Raw genomic sequence first — 24,274 nt, 5'->3', positions numbered from 1 at the left:
TTTAGGTTAAGGGTTCAAATCCCAAGGCTGTCACCCCTGCTCCCCTTTGGTGAAGCTACATTCAGTCACAGCGATAAATTTCTGTCAATAGGCTGTGTAAAGCTAAAAAACAACAACAAAAAAACAATCCTGGTGTTGTCCGTACTACATAACAAACTGTATTAATCACACACTTTTAATGTACAGCTTCCCGCACTAGCCAAGAATGCAACCTACCCTCACCTTGCTAACCTGACCCTCTCCAAGGTAATTATTACATTTCAAATAGTAATCACACAAAGGCTGTATACATACCTACTCTGAGTGTCTTCCATTAATACCCAATCCAGAGTGACAGTGGTGGTTGAGGCAGTGGGAGTCTTGACAACAGCGACAGTGCTGCTCTAGCGCTCCTCCATTTCCATGCAGGTTCCTTTCTCTCGCCTCATACAGATGCTGCTTCACTCCCTGCTGCCTCCAATTGTGCACATGCAACGCATCCTAATCTCCTCCTCCTCCTCTTCCTTCAGAGAGCCCGCCCGTTTCCCCCTCCCCTTCTCCTAGCATTCCCGTGGTCACTAATCATAGACAAGGATAGTCGCCCCCTCCATGCAGCTGCTTCCATGGTGACAGTATTTTGTGGGAACCAGAGATGCTGTATGGTATTGGGATTGGGATTGTATGTTTCATAAAATCTGAAGTTGGCTGTGAGCAAATACACCGCAAAAAAAACCCCCATATAAATTGAATATTATACTAACATACGATCTGTGTAATGATACTAATACTAAACCATAACACTAGCTGTGGCTCAAGAGGAAGACTGGGTTGCCTGTTAATATATCAGCAGTTCAATCAGAAGATTAGCGGTTCAATTCCCTGGCTCCTATGCTGCTTGTCGAAGTTTCCTTGGGCAAGATACTGAACCCTGGATTGCTTGATGGCGGTTCCTTCTGTGTGTGAATGTTAGTTTCCGTTTGAGCGCTTAGGCTCAGTATATGATTGTGTGTGAGTGGTCGCAAGGACTAGAAAAGCGCTATACAGTGCATTAAAACTAAAAATTTCTGTGTTCAGTAAATTATGCAACTTTCAAAGAACATAGTTGCTGATATCAAATTGATTTTAATGGGCTGCAAACACAAGTTGTGTTTGTCAATAATGGTAATTTAATTGTATTATTCAATGGAAGCTTAAAACAGCCTGCATAGCCTACTGTAGGAGTGACTAAAGAAGATCCAAATATTGGAATGATGCCAACTCAGGGTCACTCACAATTTGGGTTATGCTCTCCTGTTAGTAAAAAGGCCTGTTGTGTAATCCTTTCATTCACTGCCAAGTGACACATTGATTGTAAGCAGACAAGATCGCCATATTGGCATCTTGTGTTGGCATGGTCTGATGAGGTTAGGATTAGGGTTAAATAAACAAATGGCCTAAATGATCATGAATGAATGCATAAAACACATAGTTACACTTTGAAGATGATAAATGACTTGCTAATTGTGACCCTGTGTAGCCTATGTCAACATATTGCTTCTGAATGTTAATGCCCAGACCCCATCAATCAGTAACTTCCTTATCACTGGTGTTTCCACACACTGTCAACAGTTACTGTTCATCTCCAGTGAAACAACAGAGTAAACGTGCTCCTCCCTTTCACTGGTTCTGAGCAGTTCTCTAAAGCAAGTGTAGGCTATACTTTCCGCGTCAGCGAGTACATGTGACGAAAAAATCGTCATACTGTCCGGATGTCCGCATGCCTTCCTTTTTTTGTGACTGTCCTCTGACACCAGACATTAGTATAAGGACCATGTATCAGCTGTCAGTGTGCGCGATCGCTCCAGAGTAAACATGTCTTGTGTGCAGTAACAGGCTACAGTAAGTGGGAACGTTCTGTGTTAAGGTTTTTTTTTATACCGTAGATGGGTTTGTATAACACTTAGTTCCTAAATTAAATTTAATCTTGCTGTAGTACAGCGTAGGCCTATTTTGCAAAAACGATTAGAAACTGAGCCTACCTTCAGTCTAATCCATCTTCAATCTAATCAACATTGATTGCTGACTTTTAACTTGACTGGAACACTAAGTGTAGCCTAGTTTTCTGACAATTTTTAATGTGGAGCTGATTTAAAAAACAAATGAAGTTGCAGTGGAAAATAATGGAGGTACAGAATCAAAGAAATCATGAAAGTAAGAAATAATAGTTGTCCTATAAGAGAGTCTGATGTTTCATACAGCATGGGCAACTTGCAACAGCATCATTTAAGCATCATGTTAATGTTTTGTGTTGACTGAAGGTTTTACAAAAAGTAAGAGTAAGAGTATGAAATTGTTACAGTTGCCTTAGGATCTTAATACATTGGGTGCATAGCCCAGCCCAGAAATCTTCACATTTTCACCTTTGCACACCACCACCTGTCTACCAAAAATCTACGAAGCAATAAAAGTCACTAGATATCAACTGTCTCATTTGCTGTTGCTAACTTGTTATGCCATGTGTCTAATTGAATAAACACCTTTCTCTCTCTCTTCTCTCATGCTCACTCTAAATGCAGGCATGCAGTGTTGTGAATTTCAATCTACTGCTTGGACAGAGGACCCAATGATATCATATTATTTCAAGGGCTTTAATGCATGGTTGGAATGATAGAAAAATAAATAAAATAATAAGATAAATGTTCTTTTTAGTATTATTTTTTATTTTAAAAAGCTTTTTGAGATCCAGGGATTTTCAACAGGCCTATTAATGCCTATGCAGTAGTCTACAATTCCACTGTAATTGGATTTTTTTCAATTGTTTGTCCGTTGTTTTCATTTCAGATGAGGCTGATCTGCTCTTGCAGTGCTTTGCTGCTTCTTGTCCTCATTCCCAGAGTCTGTCAAAGTGGCAACATCTTGGTCTTTCCAAGTGATGGCAGCCACTGGATAAACATGGATATCCTGCTTCAAGCTTTGAACTCCAGAGGACACAGTATAACTATTTTACACTCCAGCAAAAGCTGGTACATCAAGGATAAATCTTCTTATTACATTACCTTTACAGTTCAAGTGGAGAGGAACTTAGATCAGCAGTTCATTACAGAAATCATGACTAAGTTTGTTGAATTTGAAAAGGGGGATCTTCCCTTGACAAGTTTTCTCCACACGTCTGTAGGAATGTTGAGCATAATTTTTGACGTTCACGCAGTCGTGGGTGAAACTGTATCAGCAATACTAGATGACCAAGAATTGATGAGAAAGATGAAGGACAGCAAGTTCGACGTAATGCTCACTGACCCGTGCTGGGGTGGTGGAGTCATTTTGGCCAAATATTTGAACCTCCCTTTGGTTTATAATGTTCGCTGGCTACTAGGTGAGGAGGGTCACCTTGCTATTGCTCCTTCACCTTTATCATATATACCTATAACAGGATCTGGCTACACTGATAAGATGAGCTTTTTTCAGAGAGTTAAAAACATGGTTTTGCATTTAATAAACTATGCACTAAATCACCAGTTAAAGCAAATGTACCAGACAATATGTGATAAATATCTCGGGCCTGATTATGACTATAACCAGTTAATGCTTGACGCAGACCTTTGGCTCATGAGAGCAGACTTTGTGTTTGAGTTCCCTCGTCCCACCATGCCTAATGTTATCTATATGGGAGGATTCCAGTGTAAACCTGCTGAACCTTTACCTGAACATCTGGAGGAGTTTGTGCAGAGTTCTGGAGAGCACGGAGTCATCATCATGTCTCTGGGGACTTTTGTAAGTGAACTTCCTGCAGACCTGACAAACGAGATCGCTGCAGCTTTTGCCAAATTACCTCAGAAAGTCATCTGGAGGCATAGAGGTGACAGACCAGCCACTCTGGGCAACAACACTTTAATAGTAGACTGGATGCCGCAGAATAATCTTTTAGGACATCCCAAGATAAAAGTATTTGTGGCTCATGGAGGAACAAACGGAGTTCAAGAAGCTATTTATCACGGAGTCCCAGTTGTGGGTCTACCTTTGTTTTTCGACCAATACGACAACCTGCTGCGACTGAAAGAGAGAGGAGCGGCTAAGCTTCTAACCATTAATACCCTGGACAAAGACAACAACTTCCTTAAGGCCATACAGGAGGTTCTAAATGAGCCTTCCTACAAGATGAACATGCAGAGACTCTCCAGGCTGCACAGAGATCAGCCGCTGAAGCCGCTGGATAGCGCCCTCTTCTGGATAGAGTTTGTTATGAGACACAAAGGTGCAGCTCACCTGAAAGCAGAGTCCTACAGACTGCCCTGGTATTACTACCACTCTGTTGATGTATTTTTGTTCCTGGCTGGAGTTGTGTTGCTCGTGCTTTTAGCTATTTTCATTTTGATGAGGTGTTTGTACACTACAGTGTGTAAGCATAAAGTGAAACGTGATTAATCATTCAAGGGATACACATGTTGTACATTAAATCAATATGAAGATGGATTTGGCAAATTTTTAGATTAATATCAGAATTGTTTCACTGCCCATTTTGACAGCTGCTAATTTTAATAAAATATTTGGCAGCATGTTATTTTAATTTGTATGATGTTCATCTTTTAGTAAGATATTTGAAAGAACTAGGAATTAATGTAAAACAAGTTGTTCTCTAAATGGGGTAAAAATGTAGCTCTATTAAGTGAAAGAGATTTCACAACCTCTGTATAGGTCCGATTCAACCTGGAGAAGCTAAAATATGTTTTCTGACTCATTCTTAACTTCACTTTCTTCCATGTGTAGTGAGCGATTTTAACTTACATGTACACATTTGACTTCAGTTGTGTTTACACCTCCAACCACCACGTGGTGCATCTTTCTTTTGACATAGGCTAACACCTCAATCGACATAAAAATTCAGTTAGATTCAGGTGTTTCTGCCTTGTGACGGTGAGAAGCAGTTTTTGAAGGTGCTCATGCCACACCGAGCCACAGGGCAAAATAATCTGTAATACAAATCTGTGTAATAGGCCTACAAAACACCTTGAACAATGCACCATCTGTTTCTTTCAACAGATTGATCTCTATTGATTGCTATTTGGGATCACATACTCTCAGCGGCATGATGATGCAGTAGACTAGCCCACACACGGAATTCTGATTGCTAATTCTCCAACACCGTCTGGACACATTTCTACAGTAAGGTAATAACAAGTTGTTTTTGTCAATGATGGTAATTCGATTTTATTACTCAATGGAAGTTTAAAACCGCCAACATAGTGACTAAAGACAAGAAGGATTAAGATCCAAACAGTGGAATGCTGCCAACTCAGAGTCACTGACAATTTGGTTTGTGCTCTCAGATTATAGCTGTCAGCACAAAGGCTTGCAACCTTCGGCGTCGCCAGGTCATTTCCCAAGGCTTTAGCCCCGAATGTAGCTCAACAACATCATCAAAAATATTTTCCCTATTAATATGCAACAATCTTATTAGGCAGCCTGTCTCGCAGGTCTTGGAAGAACTGAGGCTACTCGCAATAATATTGCTACACTTTGTTTGAGATTTTAGCTCCCTCCCTTAGAGACACCTCTGCTCTGTTTGACTGTCTCTCTGCTCCAGGATGCTTACCTCTGAAAAGACTGTGAACTGAACTTTATCAGAGGTGGTGAAATGTGTGGATTTGTGGTGAGATTTAGCCTTGGAAAATTTTGTTAAGATATTATGACTTTATTCTTTATTCTGCATTATATTATACTATATTTTTATATTTTGAATTGTCACCAGTCACCTGAATTTTGTGTTTCCTTTTATATATATAAATTAATACATTTCCTAAATAAATAAATTGGTTCAGAAAAATTCATCAGAATGCAGGAAATTAAGTATTTCAAGCACACATTTTTCAGGGGGAAAACATGAAAGATTTCTGGGCTGGGCTAAGCCCCCAGTGTTTCAAGAGCCTGTAAATGCCCCTGCTTGCAACATGTTGTGTAATCCTTTCATTCACTGCCAATTGACACAAAGTAGACAACATTGCATTATTGTCATCTTGTGTTGGCATGGTCTGATGAGGTTAGGATTGGGGTTAAATAAACAAACGGCCTAAACGATCATGTATGAATGCATAAAACACTATTCTTTGAAGATGATAAATGACTGAAAACCATGGAACATATGAAAACAGACAGATTAACATTCTTTCTAGAAAGCAGAGATCTGTACTCACCATACCAAAGTGGGTTTCGGAAAGGGAGAAATACAATGGACTCTATTTTATGTTTGGAATCTGAAATCAAAAAAGCTCAGACAAATGGGGAGATTGTGGTAGCTGTCTTTTTTGATATTGGAAAAGCATACGATATGTTATGGAAGGAAGGGTTACTTATCAAATTAAATAAATTAGGTATAGGTGGTAGACTGTACAACTGGGTGTTGGACTTTTTATTTGGCAGGGCAATAGAGGTCAGGGTGGGCACAGAATATTCAAGACTCTATAAAGTTGAAAATGGTACTCCACAAGGCAGTGTGTGTAGTCCAGTACTATTTAACATCATGATCAATGATATTTTTGAAAAAGTGGAAAGAAGTATTGGGAAGTCCTTGTATGCAGACGATGGGGCCCTATGGGTAAGAGGACGGAATTTGAAATTTATTCAGAAAAAATTACAGGCAGCAATTGTGGAGGTGGAACAGTGGGCAAATAACTGGGGTTTTAAGGTGTCGGGTGCAAAGACACAAGTGATATGTTTTTCAAGGAGACATAAAGAAGTGTCCTTAAAATTATATGATCAAACCCTGGAACAAGTAAAAGTTATCAGACTGTTAGGAGTGTTGTTTGATGAAAAGTTGACCTGGAAACAGCACACTGATAAGGTCAAAGACAAATGCAAAAAAATCAATAACCTTTTAAGATGTCTGTCAGGAAGGGACTGGGGGGCCACTACAACATTGCTTAAAATATACCAGACCTTGATGAGATCTACACTAGATTATGGATGTATAGCATATATCTCAGCAGCAGAATGCCATCTTAAAAAACTAGATGTGGAACAGGCACAAGCGTTAAGGACATGCAGTAGAGCATTTAAGACCTCTCCAGTGGCTGCCATGCAAGTGGAAATGGGGGAACAGCCACTAAGAATAAGAAGAACAAGAATTATGCTAACATACTGGGCTAATCTTCAGGGACACTGTAGCTCTCACCCCGCTAAAGCCATCCTAGAAGAATGTTGGGAACACAATAAGAGCAGCTGTTTCAGTTTTGGATGGGTGGGAAATGCGAAAGCAGAAAGCCTTGGCTTGTGCAGTATAAAATATATCCCAGTAGTCCCATATCCAGATCTTCCTCCGTGGTTTTTTGTAAATCCATCCATTGACCTGCATATACAGCAAATAATCAAAAAGAAATCCAAGCAAGCACACACGGGAAGAATAGCAGAAAGTTACATAGAGCAGCACTATAGAGATAACCACATGGTCTTTACTGATGGCTCTAAAGATCCAGAGACCGGACGGACAGGAGCTGCCATATACATCCCAGCATACAAAATAGGCATTAAAAAGAGAACCCCAGATCATCTATCAGTATATACAGTTGAGCTTATGGCCATTTTGATGGCATTACAGTGGATAGAAGAAAATAAGGAAAGCAAGGTGGTCATTGCATCAGATAGCTGGGCAGCGCTCACCAGTATTAAATCTGTTAAGTCCTGTAGGCTAGATCTGGTATTTAGTATTCATAGCTCTCTATGTAGATTATATCATAAGGGCTGGACTGTCTGCTTTGTTTGGGTTCCTGCCCATGTAGGGGTAGAAGGAAATGAAGATGCTGATATTCTGGCAAAACAAGCACTTAAATCAAAGACAGTTGATATACAAGTTCCGTTAAGTAAATCTGAAGCTAAAACAATCATTAAAGAGAAAATGCAAAAAATATGGCAAGAATACTGGGAACTAAATGAAACTGGAAGACATCTTTACAGTATACAGAATCATCTTGATCTGGGAAGAAAACTGGGTGGGTGCCGGAAGACAGAGACCCATCTATTACCCGTCTAAGAATAGGACACACAGGGCTTAACCATTCACTTTATAAAATAGGTAAACACCCAACTGGACACTGTGTAAAATGTAATAGTATAGAGACCATTCAACATGTGCTGGTTGAGTGTAGAGGCTATGTAGAGGCGAGGAGGAAAATAGCAGCAGTTGTAGAGAAAGCTGAGCTTAGGTTCACTGTCGAGAACCTCCTTGGGGATAAAGCATGGGGAATATCAAAGCATCTCATTAAATATCTGAAAGAAACGGGATTAATGGAAAGGATATAGGTTTTCAATTTTTATTTTTTTATTTTTTTATTTGGTTTTTATGTTAGTCTGCACATAATCTGTTGCACACTCCAGTCCGGTAGGTGGCGGTAATGCTCCTCAAATCAAAAGAAGAAGAAGAAGAAGAAGAAGAAGAAGAAGAAGAAGGCTCCCCTGAAGGAGGCGCTGTAACTAATTTACCTGCCTGTCATTGTGCTGTCAGGGAATGAATGTGTACGGCTAGCCGGCTGGTAGCTTTGGAAATGTTGCCACTATCAGAATGATATCGCAGCGGGACAGAGGAGAACTTGCTCGGTTTTATACTGTCACAGATCCCAAAAAGCACCAGAAAGGCTACACTGTGTACAAAGTCACTGCAAGGGTAAGTAAAAGGAGGAGGGGCAGTCTGACTGCGCGGCTAATGCTAGGTGTTGTTAGCTAGCGTTAATGTATACTAACGTTAGCTGTTTAGCTTGCTAACCAAGCTAATATGATGCAGACACAAGTAATGTTAACGTTAACCTCTTGATGATTTGGCTATGGTTACAACTTTTGTGAGCACAATTTGGTTTTTTTTCGACCATTGGATTGCCTGGTTGCTAACTTACATTCGCAATATTAGCCAGACAGATTGAATCCGACCTAAAGTAAACGATGTGTTAACCTGGTATTAACCGTAGCTAGCTAGCTAGTTAGTGGTTTATGTTGCGTTACAATAGACGAGCCTTAAGGAGATAATGTTAAGCACATTTAAGCATAAAATAATCAGTTCAGACTCTAACATTAGCTAGACAGTTGGTTTGTGTCATTCTATTTTGAGGCAAGTTTTCCCTCTCAGCTTTCCAGAGAAATACCTTGAAACAAGTAATTAACGTTGATGATGATGAAATCAAACCCGCTATTCAAGCTGGGATGAAGGAATGTCAAGGCCCTGTATCTATCTCCCAGAGTAAGGTCCTGCTATACTCTGAAAGAAATTCAAGTTGCAGTTTTGGACAATAAGCCTTTGATTTGTAATCATGGACCCCTGGTTCTACTGATAATATACAACAACTCACAGATCAGGTGTTGGTCAAGCGATGTAAGTCTTCTAATGATGAAATGAATAGACATTTACCGTTATTCATTTACGCTTCTGTCAGACCTCCAGTTACTGGTGCTTGAAGTGATTTTACAGATAGATGGGCACAATCTCAGTTTAATTAGCCAATAAGAACAGGCTGAGTTTCTTTTTCTACGCCTGCCATCCTGCTTGTTATGAATGTTGGTGACATCTCGTTCTTACACTCAGGACCTCCGTCATTCGCCATATAATGCACTCATTGTCACTCTCAGAGTTGTGTCCCTGCTCATACTTGCCTCCCAAGAAACCAGCACTGGAATGTTATACATGTAGATAGGAATCACTTCCGCGGAGGCTCTAAAGCCTTGGGTTCTCTTCTCCCTCTTCCACACAGATAATCTCCAGGAAGAACCCAGAGGATGTCCAAGAGGTAAGACATTCAGTCATTGTTTTTATGTTGTGGCTGTGTGAGTGTGCAAAGCAGAATGTTGACTTTCTTGAAAGTGTGTGATTGAAGGAATTTCCCCTGCAGGGTTGGAAGATAAACAAGCACTGCTTCTGTACATATAGTATAAGCTATCTATTATCTCTGCACTAAGTGTGTTGAGGCCTTTCAAGACCACTATAATAACACATTTAAAAATGTGCAGTTTTACAATATTTATTTATGAAATTAAGTTGAGATACAAGTACATTTGTGGTAAGAGACTGTGTGAGCTGTATGTGGCTCTATATTTCCTGTCCACTTCCTTACACATAGGGCTGGGCAATAAAACAGTAATGGTAATTATCGCAATATAATTTTCCTCAATAGCAATATAATTAATGTTCAATATTTCGTCAATTAATATTTGGTTTAATTCATTTGAAAATTAGCACTTACAAATTAGCACTTTGTTTGTTTGTTGAGGAAAAGGGACTGAAAAAAGATTTACTAATCAAATTTGTTGAAAAAGATTTTGTCATAATAGTTTTGAATGTTCTACGTCAGATTTGTTAAGTAATCTTCTGTTTGGCATAAAGTGTCACATTCTGACCAAAAAGAAAAGTTTAACCACATAATTAACCATCTGGTTTCTTCAATTTTCACTCAGGAGCAAAAATCAGCCTTTAAACTTGAAAGAAATAATGATTTGACATATATCGTGATAATTATCAATATCACAGAATTGTTATCGATATATTTTGGCCATATCGCCCCGCCCTACTTACACATGAGATCATATAAAGGAAAGCTTTTTTTGGCCAGAAAAGTTGTCAGAAATAAGCCATTAAATAGGCCTACATCAGAAGAATTGTTGCATTCCTTTTTTGCACATATTCATTCATTTAGCCTTTTGTTTTTACGTTCCAAGCTCACTGCCGCTCACGTCAGAATACTGACTCTCCGGCTGTTATTGGCCATAGATTATATATTAAGGAATGCCTGTCACATCTTCTCTCAAAACAACAGTTTTGTCTTTTAAAATGTTTTAACAGAACATGTAACAATTCCCCCTTTCTCAAAATGTACCAATGAACATGCAGTAAAAACACACATGCATGCTCTATTATATTAGTCACACTGAGGAATGCAGTCTAGCCTGGAACCAGCGCTAATGCAGCAGGCATGATGTCAATTACGGCCCTCATGCTTCTAAGAGACAGTGAAAGAGTTTTGCCTGAAAACACATACCTCCATTATTGAGCAGTGCTCCTGGTTGGGAGTAGTGCTAAGTCCATTTTTTCTCAAAGCAGCAGGCTGGTCAGGATTTTAGCAATTACAACATTAGTATTTAGGTTTCGCTTTATCCCACAGAGGAAGGAACTACTTCGTCGATGTTTGTGTGTGAGTACTGTGACTTGTTGTGTTTTAGGGTTTTATTGCATGAGATGTCGGTGAAATGAAGAATGTAACTTGTCATATGAGTTAGATTGTTTCATGTGTTTGCATGAGAGCAGTAGCAGACATTTGTGCTATTGTTTAAGTTTTTCGAATGTTGTCTTTAACAAGACATGAATATTTGAATCATCCAGTTATTAAATAAATTAATATTAATTAAATATTTAAAATAAAAACATGATAATGAGATTACTACGGAAGCCCGGACATTTACTTTTACAGACAAGTACAAAAAAGTTACTTCTTCAAGCAGTGTTTGGTAAGCTGTATTTATATAATCCATTTGGTGAAGCTTCCCATGTCTTGAACCACAAAATCCGCCTTCCCCCGTCATCATCGATCTTTCCTCTCTCTCTTTCTGTAGATAACAGTATGGAAGAGATACAGTGATTTCCGGAAGCTTCACCAGAACCTCTTGCAGCTGCACAAGAATGTATGTAGCCAGTCGGAGCTGTTTCCTCCCTTTGCCAGGGCCAAAGTCTTTGGTAAGAAACTAACCCCCCTTGATTCTCCTGTGTCAAACACACACAAAAGTGATAAATTTAAAGAGACCAAATGCTTGTCTTTGGTCTTTTTTTAAAAATGCTTGCATTCTACATAGCTGTGTAGAGTCTTCTTTTCCTGATTGATATTTTTGGTTCAGGACTGGAGAAGTATTGATGCCCCTGCCACCTTGAGACAGCTCAGTGTTATTACTCGGTAACCACTTGCTTAAAGGCGTTCTCGCTCTTTATGTGTGCGTATCTTTCTATGCATTTATGCATGTGCAGGTCGTTTTGATGACTCTGTAATTGAAGAAAGAAGACAGTGCTCCGAGGATCTGCTACAGTTCTCTGCCAATATCCCTGCTTTGTATAGTAGTCAGCACATCCAAGATTTCTTCAAGGTACTCAAACACACACACACAGACACACACACATGCGGCAACACAAACATACTCTCAGAGAGACAATAGACTGCAACTTTTTTCATTATTTTCAAGGGAGGTGAGGTCCACGACGGCTCAGAGCTCATTGGACCAGCTGAACCTTTTTCTGAGTTCCTGGCGGACAGTTTATCAGACTGCAGCTCTGACGGTATGGTTACACACAATAACTGTTCCTCAGAAACAATCTTCCCCATAATTTACAATGACTGTTAATTCGTATTTGCTCAGAGATGTTTGCTCACATGTTTTTCAGTTCAAAAAGACATCAGTGGTGCAGATGATTTGACCATCACATCTGAGTATGGAGGTAAGGTTTGTCTATGCATCAAAATAATTCATATTAATATGAAGTGTGTATCTGTCTGTATTGAGCCTAGCATTGTTTTCTTCCCCAGGCCCATCCAGTGACAGCGACCTGACCTCCCTGGCTGTAGATACAGACTCTTTGGCTGGGCTTGATGATGGCATGGCCTCAGGCCGCACCTCCCCAAACCAAACACAGGGGGGAGCCACCAACATTAGCAACAGCTGGAGCCCTCGCTTGCCCTCCCTTCACACACGCCGCACCCCGTCTCCTGCCGCAGTCCCTGCCTCCTCAGCCCCTAACCCAGAGGTCAGCTGGCCAGGCCAAACGCCACACTTCTCCAGAAGTCTGAAGAAAGCCAGCGGTGGCAACCCTAAGGACGTGAAGTCAGACTACCTGGACAGAGCCAGTGAGCTCATCTGTTTGGCTGTACAGAAGGAGAAAGAGCTGGACTTCCAGGCAGCTTTCTCCTGCTATCGCAGTGGAGTGGACCTGCTGCTGCAAGGAGTGCAAGGTCAGTTTGGGAGGGAGTTATTTTACTGACAAAACAAATAACATGGTATTTTACTGTGACAGCTGGTTTAAAGTGTAGTCACATTTGACCCTCCCTGTCTGGTGAACACCCACATCTTTCAAACTGCCCCCAAATTGCAGTGCTGGGTTTCTGTTGAAAAATTGTAGTCTCCCCATCCAGATTCAGACATGAAGCTCTGTCCAGGGTCACAGACCTATAAAACCTTTTTCGCAGACAAAGTCAGACTTGTCATGGCTACTTGTGAACCCATTGAAAATCTTCAAAAAAGTAAATCAAAAAGTACTGCCAGACATGAGCCAGAATTTTAAAACAATCCTTAAAACAGGGCTTCTAAACGTTTGTGGATGTGGGGACGGGCAAGCTGGCCAAAGTGGTTTTGCGAACCGCTGGTGGTCTTGAACAGATATATTTTACAGGCAACACAACTGGATTGAAGAATGTGTCAAAACTAGCAACATCATTGGGAGAAGAGAGGATTCTTCTGTTTTATGTATATGCTTTTATTTCACACTTGCTTTGGCATTGGGAACGTCTCTTTACCAATAAAAACCTGTGACCCTGACGTTGCACCCTTCAGTGTGGAGGGGCTAAACCAAAATCACTTTTCATATTTACTTTGTGGCTATTTTAGCTTATTAGTCATTGCACTGATGTGCTTTTTAGTCAGTAAATAAAATGCTTGTACAGAAGCTTTTGACCCTGCACTATAAAAACTGCTTTGTAAAGAAAAATGATTGATCTCAGTCACCCTCTTTTCAGGTGAGCCTAGTCCCACTCGGCGAGAGGCAGTGAAGAAGAAGACTGCAGAGTATCTGATGCGTGCAGAACAGATATCCAGTCAGCATCTGAGAAGCAACATGGGTCAAGGGTCAACACAGACAGTGGTGAGTGGGAGGGAAATGTATGCTGTCTGTGTTAGATTATGCAAATTAGCTTTATATGCATGCATCCACCAGGGTCCTCAAACCTTGAGGCAGTGGATCAGAGTGTGGTTGGGTTTATTACATATGAAAACATTACAGGAAGTCTGTGTTGAAACACGTTAAACCCATTTTTTTTGTCATTTTTGCACTCATTGGTTAGCTGTCCAACAACTTGTGTGTGCTGCCCAGTAAGTGGCTAAAAAAAATCAGTTATTGCACGTTTAAAGAAACAAACACAAATGAGTGATTTCCTTAACATGCAATTTAGTTCAGTCAATTTAGTTGTATTAGTCTAAATTGTGATGATCACAGACTAGAGGTTATCTTTTTATCTTCGTGACGCTGACTGTTGCTCGATGTCATGATACCTAATGAATATAACCATAATTTAATGACAAAACTGTATAATTGGGTTTTTCTGTTTAAGGCTTTGGGGGCGCAGTGCTGCCCGTCCACCAGCAGAGGAGGCCAGCAGAGTCCATCTGAGGAGCTGAGAGCTTTCAGGGTGCTGGGCGTCATAGATAAGGTCAGTTTAATATTGCAATTTATTTTAATATTATAATAATAATAATAATAATAATTAACATAGTTAAAATGGAGAGGGAGTATTCTTAATTTGAAAATGAAACAGTAATCGTGGTCCTAACAAAGTAATTACACTTAGGTCTGGCAGACACTCTAAGTTGATGGTATCCATCTCCAGATTTCTCCTCCTTGTGTCCTTTCCTTCTTTGACCATCTATTTAATCAGGAGCAATAAAGTGTAATAGATTTACTGGATGGAATGGTACGGGCTGAGTGTTTGTATGTTCAGCATCAGTTATGACTACCACAAGGTCAGTTTAGGTTGCTGGTCCTCTCAACCAGCTGCCGGCGAAGCAACTTCACCACTCAGCCATGAAATGACTTGGCAAGCAGCTCACAACAACAAGAGCGGCACACAGCGCTGAATCAGTGATGCTCATCCTCCACACACACAAAACCCCAAGGAAAATGTTGACACAATACCAACATGTGTTACACTACAGAGGTGCATGCAAACTCCAAAATATGTCAGAAACAAATCAGACAATGCAAAATAAAACCATTAGCAGAAAATTGCGCTATCCTGAAATTGCCCGCCTTTCCTCTCCTCTTTCTCCTCCTCCTTCCTCCTTTCACTTTTAATGGGGACAGAAGGGACAGATGGAGACAGCTCCTCACCCTACTGCCCCCCTCTCTGCCCCTCTCTTTTCCCCCTCCCCCCTTCCCTGATGTTTGTGTCTTAATTATATTAGCGCCCTGGCTAGCACTGCCACTCTGTTTACTCACAGCTCCATTCATATCCATTTAGCCTGCACCTGTTTGGTCCCAGCCAGGGTCACATGGAGAGAATGCACCCACAAAACATACGCACGCACTCTACGACGCACAAACACAAACCAGTTCACACACATATGCTCAGGCTCTCCCCTGAGAAGGTGAGGGAGCAGAGGAGCAATGGAGATGTCAGAGAGAAGGAGGGAGGAAATAAAGATATCAGGAAGTGAAATGAGAGATGAGAGGTAGGAGCTCCTTTTGGGGGTACAGATGGAAAGAAAGGAGGGATTTGGAGATGGCACAGCTAGAAATTCTATGTCTGCTATGAAGCATTGCACCGCTCTGTAGTATTTCAAGGAACACATGCGCTCCAAAATCAAAACATTTAGCAGCACAAGCAAGAAATGTGTGCACCTTTTTATATCTGAACATAAATGTGCATGACCAGCCGTTTGGCTGGCAGATTGCGTATATGTCCCTAGAGATATAACAATTACAGATTTTGTTGGTACGATTATTGTCAGAGAAATAATCACGGTTTCTCGATTATTTTGTATTAATTATTTTCACAACACTAGTAATGACTTAAGTTGATTTTTTTATTTAATTTTATATTTAATTAGATTAATGTTTATATTTCTATAATATGTAAGTATTATTAATATAAGAGGAATATTAACTTTTATCCACCAGGGTAAATTGTTATAAAGAAGGGGACAAAACTGTACCGTTACTGTCATCAACTCTCATCCATACATATATTTTAGTGAAAATGAGAGAAAGAAATTGAGTGCAGTGTTAACTGAAATGCAGTTAATTGGTAGCCTATAGTCCTGAGAGTCTATAAGCTCCTGATGTATGTTAGTGTTTTTCACCTGGCAACATTTTCTCAGCACAGACAGGAGAAGACAACAGGATGTAACGTTAAATGTTCAGTGACTGAAGGTCTTTAGATGACTACTTTCTTAGGCGTTCAAAGCTATGTGGTGATCCCGCAGGTGCTGCATCAAGTTTAATGTAGTTATTCACTCTTTTAGCAGGAACCTTTTAACGGGTGATCCGTCAACTTCAGTAACGCCCTGGTCAGTCTTAGTGTAGCCTACCCGAAATGCTCCCACACTGCCGACTACAGCTGTTTCTTTGGTGGAAATAAAGCTTCACAGTTTGGCCCCTCTGCCATAGTTTAGCCAGTGTACAGTAGCCTCTGATAAGCACGACACTTAAGCTGGTGCACCGCTCCTGCAACTTTGTTTTTGTTTTATGCAAGTTGCCACAGTTTTGTTCCGTGCAACAGAAACACTCGGTGTTTGGGAGCCTTTATGATTAATTAACCGACGTTTTAAAGCACGATTAAAAATCTGGTAATCTCTGCATCCCTAATGTCCCTTTTTGTGTATGTTGGGGCTGCAACGAACACTTATTTTTCAATAATGATTAACCTGTCAGTTATTTTTTTCTATTGCATATTATAGCATTGTAGAATAGTATTGAACCCCTCCCCTCTTTTGTAGTTACACTACAGACATTTATAGATTCCTTTTAGTCATTGTTATGTGGCTGGGTCAACACAGCAGGATGCGACGTGTTACTGCCAATTTTTCTAGTATAATTTAGGGACCTACATTTATCTTACAGTGACCCTTATGTGTACCCTGACCCGGTCGTTGAACAACATCGCACTGGAGGACGTAACCACTTACAGTACTGTGATTGTCTGTTCATACCTGGCAATTAATGTCACTCTTCCATCACAGGTTCTTTTGGTCATGGACAAGAGAACACAAGAGACGTTCATCCTAAAAGTAAGTGTGTGTGTGTGTGTGTGTGTGTGTGTGTGTTTGTGTGCACCCCGCATCCTTGTCGTCCTGACTGTAAGTGTGAAGTGTGCCAGAAGCCCCTGTGTGTGACCGGTGTAATTGATTCTAATGTGCCTGTCCCTGTCAGCTCCTCTGCTCTCAGGTGTGAGATGTGAGCCAGATGCCAACGCACAGTGCAGGCACAGATGACTACACACACACACACACACATACATCTACACACACTCGCAGCCAATGTGAACTTTTACGTGTAGCGCTGATAGATTTGTGTGGCTCTGTTAAAGTCACGCACTGTATGTGGCTTGATGAATCCAGTGACTTTGGGTTGCCATGGGGCATAGCTGGCACCTCTTTAATGGGAAGTTTCTCCTTTACACCTTGTTCTACACACATACTAAAACACACCTGCCTTCACCTTCCTCCGATCATGTCCTCTTTATTTGGGTTAATTTGGCTTTTCTCCCCTTGTTCTTAAATGCACATTGTTTTTTTTCTTGCGTACCTTACCTTTATTTACTCACCTCCTTTTCCTCTACCTCCTTATTGCAGGGTCTGAGGAAGAGCAGTGACTGTGGGCGGACTAAAAGAACAATCATGCCTCACTCTGTGCCCCACATGGTGCGGCTAAGGAAGTTCATTGTCTCTGAAGACACAGTTTTCCTTTTGCTGCAGTATGCTGAAGGTAAGACACACTCATCTCATGCTCATCTGTTTCGTTTCCCCTCTTTTGTCTTCTTTACCTCCAACTGTCTTTTCCACTCCTTCACCTAATGTCTCTTCCTTTCTTCTCCCACCCCTCTCTCTGCCCTTGTTCCAGACAGATGTTTGATAGAGATGGGTGTGTGTCACAGGTCATTATTCTGAATACCAGGTGGCGCCATGCTTCATTAGCTATGCCAACACCTGGGCCTCCTTACATCCCACTCACTCTAGGATGTGTGTGTAGCTCATGTGAGTGGGTGAGTGCGTATAATGAAATGCAGCAATATTTTTTAATGCCCTGTAACGTATTCAATCTGGCACACTCTATAACCGTCCTGCGCTAATATTAGTGGACAGTATTGAATATCATATGGGGCTGTTCAACATGATCTAATTAAGCGAATCAAATGCCAGAAAAGGAGTAGTTTCACAACAATCTTATCCTAGCTCTGTGATTCAGAAAGTCCAAGGTTGCTCTTTATGTTTCTACAGGATGCTGTTAGCAGCTGATGGTTTAAATGAGGATAGACATGCAGAGGGTAGGAGGCAGTGACCTGAGTGACATTGGACAAAACAACATGTGGATGGTTTTACTTTCTAAACCATCGAGCTGCCCCACTATCATTACCATCCCTGTGAACTCCCTATCCATTCTCATCACACACAACAGATGCTGGCTTCCAATTGCTCACACTACAGGTGTGTGTGTGTGTGTGTGTGTGTGTGTGTGTGTGTGTGTGTGTGTAAGACAGAGAGAAGTCACAATGCTAACATTACACTTGGAACCTGAGGCACACATCCACCCCAACCCCATTTGGCCAAATTGACCTCAATCATAACAGTTTTTGTTTGCCTTGGTTACTCATTCCTAAGTGGAAACTAATGACCCTTTTTCCAAATAGTCCCAGTAACTGAGGAGCCCCAGAAACCAAAGTCAGGAACTAAATGTCTCTTTTGCACATCCTATTTGCTTTTCCACAGCATCTGAAAACTGAATATTAGGTAATTTAGACAGATAGCAGAAAGCTATTTTTCTTTCTCCGTAGGGGCCCACAGGTCATTCTTCCGCCGCTGTTTCTGCTGTAGAACTGAGCTACATTGAAACACCTACAAGAGTGGATTAGAAGTCTACTACATAAATTTGTTACTTGGAATGATAATCAGTAAACCATCCCTATCCCTGTGTTGATACCACCGGCACCCAGTGCTTACTTACTGTGTGAATGAATGATGTACACAAATTGTAGCAGCCTTGAGACTTGTGTTTAATCAGTCAGCATCTTTCAGTGGTGCTACCTCCGTAGCACGAACCTTTTGGACAATGGAAATTATGGCCTAGGTACTAAATTTAGACCAAGGTGTACCCCTGGTTGAAACACAGGTGAAGTTGCTGATTTCCTAAAAACATTCCTGGAAATGTTCCTGCAGAGGAAATGTGCTGTAATTATCCAGAAATTGCACAGTTTTCTCTCCAATTCCTCCTTCCTCCTCTTATTATTTCTGCTTACCACTGTATGGGATACACCCTATTTTTTCCATTGTCTTTAATGCCCTGTTTCCTTAATCTTCAGGCGGGAAGCTGTGGTCTCACATTGGAAAGTACCTTCGTAATTCCAGCCCAGAGGAGAGCTTTGACATTCCTTTCATCCAGAAGAGCCACACTGCGGCGGTACACTCTCCACAACATATTGTACCACTTCTGGATGTAGGTTCAGCCAGTTCTGGTTCTGGGCCGCTTGCATGTTCTGATTCAGTTTCAGGGCTGCAGAAGGAAGTGGAGGACCTCATCACGTCTCCTCAGAAACGTGTTCTCCTCCCCAGGCTTATCGAACAAATCGGGGCCCAGTCAGACTCCAGAGCCAACTCTGATGAAGAGTGCACCAACAGTTATTTGACACTTTGCAATGAGTACGAACAAGACAAAGTAGAACCAGATGCACTAGAAGAGGAGGAAGGGAAGAGTGAACAGGAAATGCTGTCACTGGAAGTGCCCATAGCGACGACCACCCCTTCCTCACGTAGTCGCTCGTTGCTCAGCAACGACAGCCTCTCTTCACCTATCAGCTCTCAGGAACTTGGCTTTTTCACAGAGTCGTCCGACAAAAGTGGCCACACCCTTGACAATGAGCAATACCACGGCGAGGGACAGGACCACGGTGAGGTGTTCAGTCCTTTGTCCTCGCCTGTTGTGCCTCTGTCTCTGGATCAGTCCAAGCACACGCCAATGGAGTTCTTCCGTATTGACAGCAAAGACAGCGCAAGCGAGGTGACCTGTCTCGATTTGGGAGAGCAGCGACCCTCTCATAAGCAGGTCCCCCTCTTTTCTACGTCTGACCTGGGCTCGGACGTGACTGAGGATTTTCCAGAGCTGGCTCAGGAGGTGAAGGGCCACAGCTTGGAGACTTGGGGGTTGGACTGTAGCGATAAAGGCTCCAATGAGTCAGTGCCAGTCATTTCATTTAAAGAGGCAGTAGTTGAGGATGAGGGTCACCCACCAGACCTTTTGGTCAACCTGCCTGTAATGAGTGGGACTGGAGACTCTTTACAGGAGGAATTAAAGACTTCGGGTGTGTGTCTGGGCCTCGAGGCCACAGCCTCTCCTCAGAAGTTCATCCAGCCTGATGTTTTACAACTTCACAGCCAGTCTGAGGAAGGAGAAGAGCAGCCACTGGAGCAGGAGCTTTTATCTTTGTGCACAGCTTCTGCAACTTGTGACACCAGTGTTGCATCTTCCTCTCCCTTCAACTCAGTGTGGGATGACTGCAGCTTGGTGTTTGGGCAAGAAGCCTCTGACAAAATGGTGATTCATCCTGCATGCCAAAATAATGACCTTCCCTTTGACCTTTCAGGTACTGACTCACCTAAAGAGAAACTAGAGGCCAGAGTAAATACTGACATGGATCCAGATCCAAACGGCACAGGCTCTATCCCAGCCACAAACGAGTCTCGTGCAGTCTTGAGTGAGAGTTTATCAGGTCTTGATGGTGAATCATCAATAGTTATTAGTAATGCAGGTGGCAGCGCATTTGATAAAGAAGTATCACGGCTGTTTGCGGAGCTGGACGAGCTGTTACTGGCTGCATCCCAAGCTTGTATCCCAGAGGAGTTTGTACGGTGCTGGGCCATAGAGATGGTGACCGCCCTGGATTCTCTGCACCAGGAGGGCATCATCTGTCGAGACCTAAACCCCAACAACATCCTGCTCGACCACCAAGGTTTGACATCCATTATAACCACTGCCTTTTTCTGTCTCACAGTGCTGTAGACGAGATTGGAAAATAGTTTTTTCTGCAATTGTATCTTCTATCTCATAGCTCTCCTTAAGCTTATATATTATTTTTTATTTTTAAGTTCAAGTTTACAGTTAATAAAGACCTAATGAAAATCCTATAGACTGTAGTTGACATCTCGTTTCTTACACCAAGCAGAAAATCATATCCCTTTGAAGCTGCTGTACTACGTGGAGATCATATTTTTTTTGCTTGTTTTCTCCAGCCAAAAACAAATAACTTGTATGAAGTCAAGATCTCTGTTTATTCCTTTCTTAGAGCAGACAGTAGTTGACTGAGGGACTGCCTCTTTCAGTCTACCATGATGTAATCCATTTGCTAAAATGGAGGCTCTTCGAGAGGCGAAAGTGTTGTTTTACCAGGAGGTCACAGATTCCCCCTCAACTTCTTCTTTTGTCGTCCTGCAATCATCTCTCTCCACCTCGTTATCAACAAGCGTCTAATTAGCTGAGTGGCTGTTTTCGTCTCCCTGGTGGTAATTATTGTTCTAAAGGGCCCATCAACGGCGTAGTGTGGTGCATCAGTCTGGCTAGCCCAGGCTAATGGCCACGGCTACCTAATGACACCATTAGTTCTAATGATAGTGTTAACGGGTAGCCGCTAAACAGGAGTAATCGCAGGGGCTGTGTGCTTGAAAAGCTCGCGCAGAGATGTAGAGAGGCAGAAAGGAATGGAGGAAGGAAGTGCTCACAAGGTGAGTAAACAGTTTGAAAAGTAGCGAGTCGGATTGACACTTGACTGTGGAGGGTTGACAAGAAGTAGAGGATGAGATTAATGTTTCACACTTACACTTTGAGCTGAACACTTTCTGTTTCTTCCTGTCTCCACAGGTCATGTTCAGCTTACCTACTTTTGTAGTTGGAGTGACGTGGAGGAGTCCTATGACAAAGAGGCCATTTCCAATATGTACTGTGCACCAGGTGAGATATACATACAAGTCAGGGTTCAAAGTTAATGTTTTTTTTTCCATTTGCCAGGCAAATGGGTCAGAAGTATACATGCCTGGAGTAAATTTTTACTTTCCCCTATAAAGACTGACTTATTTAGAACCAGTTATCAAAAAAATGATACTAAAGTTAATTGTCATGTTTATTCTTTAGAAATAATGAAGTAAATTAATCAGACAGTGTGTCATAGATGCAAAGCAGCAAACATTGTTGCATATTGAAATGGTGTGACAGGTACCTCTCCTTCTCCCCAGAGATGGACTTGTTTACTCTGAAGGTGCTTTCAGACCAAAAGTGAAGTGAGCATTGGGGGCGGTGCATTTACATACAAAGTCAATGCAAAGACGCGTGGAGCCGCGATTTTCTGTCAGGTGCAATGCGAAGGCCTTTGCATGAGTTGAATATTTTCAACTCCAGACACTGAGTCGCAATAGCCTATCAGTGTTGAGCTTGTCTGCACGTCACCGATCGCTTCAGAGCGTTGTGTGGAGAGGGCCAGGCAGAGCGGGAGATTAAAATTCTACTGGCTGGCGGAGAGCAGCTAAACTTGGGGGAGAGGAGCTGGGAGCAGCGCTGCAGCTTTTGGACAAATAAACACCCGTAGTCGGTGTGGATTATGCTCTAACAACTACGCCGTTTACTCGCGGGAGGAGCTCGGAGTTAACTGCTTTTATTAAATAAGCTTTTTACTTTAGCGATAAATAAGTAATAAATAAATCATCATAAACGCATAGGGATGTTATCTGATAGATAGATAGATACTCTGTATTGGTTTTGTTCTTTATTGATTCTGTTATTGGTTCTTTTTCATTACTAAATTATTACTTTTAAAAATATATATTATTTAAAAAAGAATACATTCATAACACGATTAGAAGTAAATGTTTTAAACATAACTAAATGTTTTTTCTAGAGTAGCAACAGTAATGTTTACGACAGCAAAGTCACTATATAAAGTCAGTATCTCACTAGAAACAAATTTAAAACATCAATTAAATAAATCATATACCTGATCTTGTAATACTAGTAATACGAGTAAAGTTAAAGGAAAAAGTGAAGAAGTCCATTTCAGTCCTTCCTCCTATCCTCCTCCTCCCTCTGCATGTGATGCGATTCACTGCCTACAGGTAACCACTGGTAAAGGGGAGCTGCTGGTTTGTCTCAGTCAGCAGCTATGTTTACAAGAATTTGCCAAATTTTAACTTGCGTGGCAAACAAAGCCCAGCAGTTGGACTACATACAGACAGCTTCCGTTTTAGCTTGTTTGTAACAATTCGCTATCAGCCAAGTCACTATTTACTCCCAAAGGTTTAATAGCACTTACTTAAAATACCAAGCGTAGTTGTCGCCTAATCGAGTAATCTCCATCACAACCTCTCTGATCTGCTCGCTGACTTTGCTCCATGTGTTAATGTAGAGGAGGTCAGCCCCTGAGAACAGCGGAGAGGCTGCAGCGTGGTAATAAATTACCCTAGAACAATGGTTTTTAATTCTTTGTTGCTAAATTTACTTGCCCAATCTGGTACTTATTGTTGAGCCCAATACACTTTATTTCTCTGATTTCTCTTGTGCACTCATTCTACACTTATGAATTAGGAGCCTTGTTTTGTCTGTTTGGATGTCAGGATGTTTATGTGGGGTCAACTCTATGCAGGCATGCAGGGCCTCATTCACAGCCAGACATGAATAAACAATCAAAGCGTGAACAAACCAATCTTGAAACAGATGAACACTGCTTTTTCTTGATTCAGAGATCAACAGAAATCCATATGCAGGGTGCTCTTTCCATTCTGTTCTTTTATGGTTAAAGGAACCACATCTAAAGGATCCATACTTACAGTAATCATCGTGACAGTGTTATTTAACATTTTAATTAACACGCAGAGTGGTTAATATCTGGAGGAGATTGAGAAATGTTTTTTTACCTTTGCAGTTAGTTTTGAGAAGCTGGATCTTGTTGTAGTTCTCTCACTGTCCTGTAGAGTGTGGTGTTGTGCAACAGTGAGCAAGTAGTGCAGTAACCTCTGTGTTACCTCCAGCACTCTTGTAGCAGCTCCGGCATGCTGTTTACAAGCTGCCTAAAACAAACTGCTGCTAGACTACAGCACCATGTCCCTACTTAGCACTTCTGTGTGTGTGTGTGTGTGTGTGTGTGTGTGTGTGTGTTAGGGGTGTTTATATGTGTATGTGTGCACATACATTTGATATCTATAGACGTAAGCTGTTGCATTAAACATATGCCTTGGCTCTAGGGTTGTTGGATAGATTGTGTGTGATGTGTTTAATTACATCTTTCTTAAATATGCAGGATGAATAACAGGTAGCTGAAAACACAGGACGCACTCTGAGACGTACACA

General features: G+C 41.4%; 2 protein-coding genes across 2 annotated transcripts; both read left to right on the top strand.

The window, feature by feature from the left end:
- The first annotated feature begins 2,799 nt into the window (after positions 1 to 2,799).
- LOC123982871 (UDP-glucuronosyltransferase 2C1-like) lies at positions 2,800 to 4,477 on the top strand. The gene has a single exon (XM_046068791.1). It carries the CDS (start codon positions 2,800 to 2,802, stop codon positions 4,378 to 4,380), a length of 1,581 nt encoding a protein of 526 aa, XP_045924747.1. The 3' UTR covers positions 4,381 to 4,477.
- Positions 4,478 to 8,408: 3,931 nt separating this feature from the next.
- On the top strand, positions 8,409 to 22,479 carry rps6kc1 (ribosomal protein S6 kinase polypeptide 1). Its single transcript, XM_046069625.1, has 13 exons — positions 8,409 to 8,608; positions 9,684 to 9,719; positions 11,536 to 11,656; positions 11,942 to 12,057; positions 12,154 to 12,247; positions 12,353 to 12,406; positions 12,495 to 12,917; positions 13,698 to 13,822; positions 14,289 to 14,387; positions 16,915 to 16,962; positions 17,527 to 17,659; positions 19,251 to 20,894; positions 21,800 to 22,479. The coding sequence occupies exons 1-13, from the start codon at positions 8,507 to 8,509 to the stop codon at positions 21,922 to 21,924; spliced, it is 3,120 nt and encodes a 1,039-aa protein (XP_045925581.1). The 5' UTR covers positions 8,409 to 8,506; the 3' UTR covers positions 21,925 to 22,479.
- The last annotated feature ends 1,795 nt before the right edge of the window (positions 22,480 to 24,274 follow it).

This window comes from Micropterus dolomieu, linkage group LG14, assembly GCF_021292245.1.
Source record: "Micropterus dolomieu isolate WLL.071019.BEF.003 ecotype Adirondacks linkage group LG14, ASM2129224v1, whole genome shotgun sequence".
NCBI lineage: Eukaryota > Metazoa > Chordata > Actinopteri > Centrarchiformes > Centrarchidae > Micropterus > Micropterus dolomieu.
Note: the sequence above shows the minus strand (reverse complement) of the source record. Positions and strands in the feature narration are given on the sequence as shown.